General features: G+C 32.9%; 2 protein-coding genes across 5 annotated transcripts; one reads left to right on the plus strand and one right to left on the minus strand.

The window, feature by feature from the left end:
- Positions 1-1,914: 1,914 nt before the first annotated feature.
- Positions 1,915-4,616, plus strand: LOC18053110 (transcription factor ILR3). Of its 3 annotated transcripts, none has more exons than XM_024192095.1 (6): positions 1,915-1,945; positions 2,352-2,496; positions 2,895-2,963; positions 3,540-3,617; positions 3,697-3,859; positions 3,958-4,616. In XM_024192095.1, the coding sequence occupies exons 2-6, from the start codon at positions 2,366-2,368 to the stop codon at positions 4,267-4,269; spliced, it is 753 nt and encodes a 250-aa protein (XP_024047863.1). In that variant the 5' UTR covers positions 1,915-1,945; positions 2,352-2,365; the 3' UTR covers positions 4,270-4,616. The 3 variants fall into 3 exon arrangements, with proteins under 3 accessions (XP_024047863.1, XP_024047862.1, XP_006447466.1); XM_024192094.1 differs by lacking the exon at positions 1,915-1,945 and adding an exon at positions 1,954-2,145; XM_006447403.2 differs by lacking the exon at positions 1,915-1,945 and having other exon boundaries at positions 2,025-2,496; positions 4,003-4,386.
- Positions 4,617-5,134: 518 nt separating this feature from the next.
- Positions 5,135-6,396, minus strand: LOC18053111 (uclacyanin 1). 2 transcript variants are annotated; one of them, XM_024191614.1, is made up of 3 exons: positions 5,909-6,396; positions 5,250-5,823; positions 5,140-5,159 (listed from the first exon to the last, which is right to left on the minus strand). In XM_024191614.1, exons 1-2 carry the CDS (start codon positions 6,072-6,074, stop codon positions 5,264-5,266), a joined length of 726 nt encoding a protein of 241 aa, XP_024047382.1. In that variant the 5' UTR covers positions 6,075-6,396; the 3' UTR covers positions 5,140-5,159; positions 5,250-5,263. The 2 variants fall into 2 exon arrangements, with proteins under 2 accessions (XP_006447468.2, XP_024047382.1); XM_006447405.2 differs by having other exon boundaries at positions 5,135-5,823.
- Positions 6,397-9,353: the final 2,957 nt, after the last annotated feature.

Below are 9,353 nucleotides of genomic sequence, written 5' to 3' on the forward strand. Positions count from 1 at the left end.
AGAGAGAGAGAGAGAGTTTCTATGTGAGTATCTTACACAAAAATCTTATAAGGCCATAGAAACTTGCTAGCTGGAAGCAAGAGTGCCGAATTGGCAATGATGATGTGGATAATTAATTATTAATTAACTGAGTGATTAATTAGGTAATTAGTTAATTAATTAAAGTTCTACAGTTAGTTGATGAATTAACGTGAGACATGCTTGCTAAGCTGCTTTTACTTGAAAAGTTAAAGGGGTAGTAAATTATTAATGTGCATGATTTTGCTTATGTTGTTGTGTATAGGAGACGTTGGTACTATAATGAGAAAAAATTTATCAGTCACTGTGCATTTTGGATGCACAATGATTTTTTTAATCAATCATCAGTTTTTTATAATTTAAAAAATGTAAATTTCTACAACTACGTAATTGCCCTCAACTACCAAACGACACTCTAATAATGCTTATATATGTCTGGGGTGATATGTTAATATATGGATAGATTTTCTCAAAGTGTAGTAAGGCCAAACCTCAGGGAGGTATTTAAAAATTACCTATTTAGAAAATGATAATTTTGTAATTAAAGTAGCTCTTGAATCTTGATGGAGAAAGGGAATTTAAAAAAGAAATTATTGGGGTGCCAATAGTCTCATTCTTGAATGCCTTGTCTACAATTATGAGAAGAATTACTTAAAAAGACAATTATGAATATAATTAAATTAAAATGTCCAAAATAATTTTGAGGCAATAAATTACCTAATTTTACTATCAAAGAATATGTTTAAAATTTAATTAACTCTATTATAATATTCGCCCTTTTTTCATAATTTTAACAAAAGTAAGTGTTATAAATATAACAAATGGGATTTGATGAGAGTTTTAAATGGGTGTTAGGAAGTCAACTCATGAACCCTAAGCCGGGCTCATGCTGTCTTATTCAAGGCGTCTAGACTGGGCCAGGCCCAAATTTGATCCACAGAACAATCACTTTAATACAATCTGATGTTTTATTAATGCTGAAGAGCCTATATTGATACCTAAGTGCTTAAATAACAATTGGTCCCAACAAAATCGTTATTAGGTGATCTGTTTAAAATTATATTTTGAAGAAAAAAAATGCAGGAATCGAGTGCTATAGCTTATCTAATGATCATATGTGTTTATTTAATTCTATAAATTCTTTTTAAATCTTTTATTGTTATTTGGTTATTTTTTTAATTGAGATTTTAAAAATTAAATAAGTTATTTTGCTTTTAGTGGCAAAACTCAAACTTTGGACATTTGAGGGTACATGTTGAAATTTTTTTAAATATTAAAATGTCTAAAATATTCTTTACTCATTTGATAATTTTATTTTATTTTTTTATAACATAACTTCAAAAATTTTATCTATTAATGTAGTTTCACAATTTTTAATAAAAATTTTTATTGATAACTAAACACCTAAGACTTTTTTTTTTTTTTAGTGAAAGCTCTACTTGTAAAAATTTTACTAACAAGAACTCTATTTAAATAAATTTTTATTTAAAAAATTATACTAAACAGAGTCAAGTCTCAACTTAAATTTTAATTGATATGGCATTCATATAATTGATAATAAAATATTAATTTTATCGGTTATGAAATTCACAAGTAAATAATAAGGAAATAAATGTCGGGTCCCAATCATTATTAAAAAAAAAAAAAAAGGGTACAAATATTAGGAATGTCTAAGTCTAACTGAAAAACAGACGTTTTCGTGCTCATCCACTAAATAATGCACTGCAATTCGTAATTCAAAATGATTGACCATTTCCTAATAAAAATAAATCGTCACTGGAATTCATATGTGCATAATTACTTTTCATTATTTCAATTAGTATATTTAACTACCCACTAAAGAGTAGTATATTAGTATAGTTTATTGATTGTATTGGGGGATTCGTGTGGGAATGAGAAGGGGTGGTGGAATCTTGACGTCACCAAGGTGCTTATTTCATTTGGTGCAAAATTTTCTTCGTATTGCATAATCGCTTGTGTGTTTGGACAAACGTCGCTTTCCCCTGTCAAACTTGAGCTAGAAAACGCTTCCTCTCGTTTTCAATCCGTTGATAACCCCCGGTAACTTGATCAGCATAATCCAGTCGCCAAACAGAGGCATCAATACGAAGAAACGAAGCGATGACAGTTGAGTTTTGATGACAGCAACAGAAACAGAAAGCGTTTACTCTTACGCAACACGCTCACTCGCACAATGGCTGCCATCACTATCTGACCCTTTTTACTTTTAAATAAAAATTATTAATTAATTAAAATTAATTAATTATCCATCGAACAAAACAAAGAAAACAAAACGAGGCTCTGCTGAGTTGAGTCGAACTGTGATTTTGCAGAGAAGCAGAAGGAAATGGAGATTGCGTCATCTGACAACTCTGACTGGCTCATCGATTATAGCATAGTCGACGACATTCCTATCGCCGGAAACTTCGACTGGCCTTCCCAGGCCGCCCCCGCCGTTAACGCGTCCTCTGCTGCAAGGTAAGCTTAAGCCTTTTTTGGTGAAACTTCGTTTTTCTGTTTGGTTATTGAGAAAGTAATAACAGAACATAAAAATACATATTGATTCTTGAATTTCTGGTTTTTTTTTTTTGTTTGTCCAATAATTCGTTGAGAGATATTTTCTCATTGTATATGCTTATTAGTTTTGTTGGACAATTGACGAATATTAGAGATGAAGAATTAACTTTTCATACAATTAGCAAAAGTGAAAATGAGCACTTTTGATTTGATAGAGGGATAGCAATTCGATCATTATAGCATCCAGGAGGAGGAACAAAAAATAAACCATGTAATTTTTTGTTTTCTAGAATAATTGTGTGTGTGTGTGTTTTTTTTTTTTTTCTCATTCTTTATTTGTACGTGCTGTTGATTTCCAGTGTGACGATTGACTGCTCATTTGGTGATTCAGATGGCCCAAAGGAAGTTGAAGCTGGCTCCCGAAAAAGGTAAAAATCTCTTCCTCTCTCTCCCTTTGTGCAGTTTGATATTTCAGACTAGGCTGACTTTATTTACAGTGCAGTAAGTAGTTCATGCTTCAAATTCGGGTTCTGTAAAATCAATAGTATGGAATTATGGAGGTTAACAATTTGTGTACTGTGACAGATGATCGGTGGAAATGAGAAAATAATTTAGCTAGGGAAGTATGAGATTTGTATAAGTTTTAGCCTTGATGTCTTGGAGATGCCATTGACATTAATGGAGGCTGCTTATGCCAGTTGGGCTACTAACAAGGAACAAGTCAAATTTCTGTATTTTTCATATGGAATTACATATAACTGTTTCAGAGTAAGCTAACCTTTAAGCACAATTGTTTAAATGGATATAGAACTACTTACTTACAGTGCTACTTACTTGTGAATCAGTGTGAGTACATATTTACGTATGTATGAGTGTTTGTGATTGTACTAACAATAGTTTTTTTTGAGTTTAACTGTAATTGCTTAGATCTCAAGGAATTTGATTATTCTTGATTTTTTTAATCAAATCTTTGTCCCTTAATTTATTTGTAAATAATTTTACAGGTTGAGGTCTGAATCATGCTGTGTATCTGGCTCCAAAGCATGCCGTGAGAAGTTGCGGAGGGATCGGTTGAATGAGAGGCATGATATCATTCTTTTCTTCCCTAATTAACTGTTTTCTGACTTCAAATTCTCACATTTATTTGGGCATGATCTGAAGGTTTCTCGAATTGGGTTCTATGCTGGAGCCTGGAAGACCACCCAAGACGGACAAGGCTACTATTTTGAGCGATGCTGTTCAAATGATGGAGCAGTTAAGAACTGAAGCCCAGAAACTGAAGCAATCGAATGAGAATTTGCAAGAAAAGATTAAAGAATTGAAGGTGCGTCCTGGCTTTAATCAGATGTTTTAAAATTTCTGCATCTATTTGGAGATTTTGCTTTATTATACCTGATCCGAAAAGTAGAGATGTTTATGTAGGGTTTGGATGACCATGTGCAACTTAGTTGCTGTTTATCCATGCAGGCTGAGAAGAATGAGCTCCGTGATGAGAAGCAGAGGCTAAAGGCTGATAAAGAGAAGTTGCAACAGCAAGTCAAAGTGATGAGTGCTCCATCAGGGTTTTTGCCTCATCCCTCTTCAATGTCGGCTGCATTTGCTGCCCAAAGCCAGGTTGCTGGTAACAAGCTGGTGCCTTTCATTGGTTACCCTGGTGTTGCAATGTGGCAATTCATGCCACCTGCTGCTGTTGATACATCACAGGATCACGTACTTCGTCCTCCGGTTGCTTAACTTGGACATCTAATTAATATGCCTATGCTGTAAGGTCGTTTATCTGTTTTTTGTCTACTATGTAATGTAATGCTTTGGAAGACCTGAAAAACTTAATGATGTGGATATATTCCATTTAGAAACTGGCAAGCTCTATGGATTTCTGCTTTCGTATGTAAAATATAGAAAGTGCTTAAAGGTATAACTTGCTGAGTCAAGGTTGTACATGTTCATGACAAAAGCTTTTGCTTTTCGTCCCTGATTGTGATCTATTTTTCAAAAACGACCAATTTGGGGTTTCTTGTACTCTGGAAATGTTCTGGTTTGTTGAAAACTTCATAGAGATCAAAACTTATCGTATTATTATTTTTGCCTGTATGGTTGCATTTAGATGATTGATATTGAAATTATGAAAGTACACGTTCTTCTATTTGCTGAATCTCATTCTGCTATGTAACCTTAAATTTAATGCCTTTGGCGGTCACTGAAGTTGTGTTTGGATGGTTGAGTTGGAGATCAAAGAGCGCCAATTGTTGCTTTTGTACACAAAAGGCCAGATCAACTATCTCATCGTAGCTTGAAAAAAATGTCGAATAAAATTAACCGAAGAAACTACTCACCCTTTTATCTGTCCATTTTATACCGTTAGTAGGCCTGATTTCTGTCGGATATTATTGCTCTTGAATGCATATAGTCGATCGTGATAAGAAGATAAAATACAATAGATGAATGTCTCAATTAATAAATTACCCTCCGCGAATTTTTATTCTTTCAATAGTAATATATTTATAACATTAATTCATAGTCGACGGTACTGGTTCATGGCATCTGTATCTTTAGCGTTGGCAGGCAACATTGAAAATTAGAACTTCATGCAACATAACATCGAATGCTATTGACAAGACAAGAATCTGTTCCTCAAATTTCACCATACATCAGAAAATTGGAAAGAAAACACAGGCAACTTTGCTCAAAGAAATAACTAAATAAATGCAACTTACGTTTTACTCGGTCCTTAGAAGGCAAGAAGCATCATGATTCCAAAGCTGAACCCCATTGCCATGATGGTTTTGAAGACAACTTTGGCAGCTGATGATGGCTGGGGTGGCTGCGAGAGACCACTTGGAGGAGGGGAAGTTGAAGGAGAGTCTGCTGTAGGAACATCAGGGGAAGGTGGGGGACTGCCCAAAGGTGAACTTGATGGAGACGCAGGGGACACTGTGGGAGCAGATTTTGGTGATTCTTCAGGTGAGGGAGAGGAAGTTTCTGGAGCTGGGGAAGCTGGTGGTGGGGTCTTAGAAGAGGCTTGTGGTGTGGGAGCTGCTAGGGAAGCTTGCGGTGGTTTTGAAGGTGATGCTGGTGCTGGGGAAGTTGATGCAAGAGCGTCGATTTCCACCTTCATTCCTACAGTACAATGTCCCGGTGCTCCACAGATGAAGTATCTCTTGCCTGGAGAAGAGAGTGGGATGACTGTGTTGCCATCAGTATAACTCTGAATTTTGTTGCTTGTCTGGCAGGAATCATAATCTGGCTTTGAAACTTCGGTCACATCATGGCTTGATGGATACTGGAAAACTACAGATAACAGCAAGTCAGTTTCAATACTCTTTATCTTAAATTCATATGTAACATGATCCATATGTATGCATATATAACTTACTCAAATTATCACCAACGAGAAATTTTTGAGAAGTTGCCCAAGTTCTCAGGTCTGTGGCCGTATCCCAACCACCATTTGGACCTCCAACTGTGTAATTTGCTGCCATAGATAGTTGAATGAGCATGGCTGTAGCGGCCACGCATATGAATGTTCTTAGCACTGCCATTTTCCTGGCTTCAAATTAGGCAAAATGTTTGGAGAATAAACAGAGTCAATGTGGAATGTACTTATGGCAAAGTGTAGATGAAGCGAATGTCTTGTGATATGAATTAGGATGCGGGTGTGGGTGTGTGTGTCTATATATATTTATGAGTCAGAAGAGACGAGGAGAAGTGCTTTTGATATGAAATGAAGGAATGATAGGTTATGGCTTCCCTGTGGGAGTTGGTTCAAGTCTTTGGAAGGCTTGGGCAAATGACAGGTTGTTCATTTTGGGAGTCAATAAAAATTTATTTTTCTTTAATATGTTGTAACAAATTATTGCCTGGAATAATATACAATTAATTTCTTCTATTATCTTGCCTTCCATGTGATCGAGTTTATGCATCCCCATCTTGACTCGGCTCCATGTACATCATTTGACCATGTTTTGGGAATTTGCATCATCCTCCTTCCACAGGTGTTTTTATATTATTTAGTTACGTACGTCATACGGGTATTTTCTGAAAGCAAGCATTTTTCTTTAATACATTCAAATTTTAATTTATTACCTTGTTCCATATTGGGCTGACTCAAAAATGTCAAAAGAACCTATATACCTTAGGGAGTGGTTTGTGTGGCAAGTGTGTGATTGTGATAGCTGATAGGGCTGACACTTTCATGGAAGTTTCACCTAATAAGAACCTAATCCAAGAATCCCAACCCACCAGCCACCATCATCACATTCACAGCAAAATAGGCAGAATAAACAAGTGCGGAACATTCTGAAGAAGCTGCTAGCAATGATAATAATTAAGGAATGCACGATCACAGCTAGCGCCATTTATGTGTTTTTATATAATTGGATGAAAGATTTATGATTATTATTATTGATGAAGATTCTTTGTTATTTTAAGTGCTTTTCGATTCGTTGTACCTGCGCTTGATTTCCAAGTCTAAAGTTGTTAAAGAGTGCAACTTAATATACAATTTCAGAACAAATTAAATAATGACGAATTGGTGTTGGTGGTTGGCGTTGACCAGCTAAGCTTGCTAAGGTGAGCGGTGTGGCCGTTTCCACGGCCCCATCACATTTTGGGTGTCCATTGTTTGTATTAGAAATTCAGAACGAACCTTTTTTTTTCTCTCTCTCTCTCTCTCTCTCTCTCGATTGGCATAACTTTTCAAATAAAATTTATTTAAGTAGAAATTTTAGTAGTAAAACTTTTACAAATACTTTAATAAGCAAATTTTTTAAATTATGTTATGAAAAAATAAATTAAGATTGTCAAATAAGTAGATGCTATTTTAAATATTTTAATATTTAAAAAAATTCAACTTCTATTCTTAAAAACCCAAAATTTAAGCTTTTACTAGTAGAGACAAAATAGTTTATTTAACCTCTAAAAGCTCTAAAAAAAAAAAGACAACCAAACAGCAACAAAAATTATGATACGAACTTATAAAATTAAATAAACATTTGTACCTATTAGATAAGTCATAACAAATAAACAATTAAAATTATATGATAATTCTATTAATATTCTCGATTAAAAATTTACAAACTTGTCCACATAATTGAGTTAATTGGCTTAATCTACGTACAACTATTTATATTAGAAAAAATTAACCCACTAATGTATGGATCTACATTTTAAATATTTAGAAAAAAATTATCTCCAATAAATACGAAGACTCAAACCATATAAAAAGAGAAGATTTACATTAATCTTATGGATGCTCAATTCGTGCTCCATCAGAATTGTACTCCTATTATTACCATCAGACACGATTTTAATTAGGGCCATGAGAGCCCGTATATTCCGATTCTAAGCCATGAGAGGGCTAGAATGTGTTGTGCTGTTGTGTAACCCTTAAAATTTTATTTGAAGCCATTTTTTTTAAAATCTCTTATAAGTTTCTTAGGGTAATTTTTAAAAACCTCGTTTGAGGTTTGGCTTATTGCAAATAGATGGTGAGAATTTGTTTATTTGTAAAAAACCTCCTACCGTCAGTTAACTTTAACATTGACCGTTAGTTAACTGTGCAAAGATAATATTACCCTTAACAACAGTTTGTAGACGGAAATAACTAAAAAAAAAATTAAAATTGTTGGCTATTTTACCCTCTTTAAATTATTGATATTTTCTTAAAGTTCCTACAAAAAAGATAAAATTTAAAATTTAAAAAATCCTCTTTAAATTATTGATATTTTCTTAAAGTTCCTATAAAAAAGATAAAATTAAAAACTTGAAAATGAAATAGTTATAATCTTTACCTATGATATTGTAAATCTTTGGAATTGACAAGGATAAAATTGTCAAAAAATAGGGTTTGTGCTTTTCGCGCCAATAATTTTATTTTATTTTTTAGTTATTTCCGTTTACAAACTGTTGTTAAGGATAATATTATCTTTGCACAGTCAACTAACGGTCAATGTTAAAGTTAACTAACGGTAGAGGGTTTTTTACAAATAAATAAATTCTCGCCATCTATTTGCAACAAGCCCAAACCTCAAGGGAGGTTTTTAAAAATTACCCAAGTTTCTTAACATAATTCTTTATAATTTTAATAAAAATAATAATGTTCATATTAGTCTCCTAACCAAAAAAAAAATCATATATTTGACTTAAAAAAATTTATAATAACTTTGAATTTCAATTATTGTATCATCAAGACACTTCTTATAATCAGAATAAAAAGATCTCTGATATATTGAGTAAATCAAATGTTGAGCATAATTTCTTGATATATATTACCCTCAATTTTGTATTTATTATTTTCTTTTATTCATTATTTTAATTCCTTTTTTTTAATAAGGAGATAAATTGAAATTTAAGTTGTAGACATACATTAAGGAATTAAATTGAGAAAAGAGTGGAGGGATTGTCAACCCACAAAAGTCCTTATAAAATCCGTTATTAATATTTAGGGTGGGGCTATTTTGACCCACCAAATTTCTCTCTACACCAATTTTAAAAATCCGTTATTAAAAATAAATTCATTATTAAAAACTTAAAATTTGAACATCTCAAAATGACCTTTCACTAATCACTCTCTCTCTACCTTAAAATTGCATATTCTTTCTCTATTCTCACTTTTAACTAAACACTCAATTTCACTCTCTTTTGAATTAATTTTTTTTGCCCTTTCTTTATTTATCATGATCTATATATTATACATGATCTATATATTATACTTCCAATAAATAAGAAGTTTTTTTCTTTGTATTCATTACCTTTTGTTTTTGGTAAAAATTAATTTTTTAATATTTATTAACTTCATGACTATAAAATTTATGATGTTC

Source organism: Citrus clementina, unplaced genomic scaffold (assembly GCF_000493195.1).
Source record: "Citrus clementina cultivar Clemenules unplaced genomic scaffold, Citrus_clementina_v1.0 scaffold_2, whole genome shotgun sequence".
Lineage (NCBI taxonomy): Eukaryota > Viridiplantae > Streptophyta > Magnoliopsida > Sapindales > Rutaceae > Citrus > Citrus x clementina.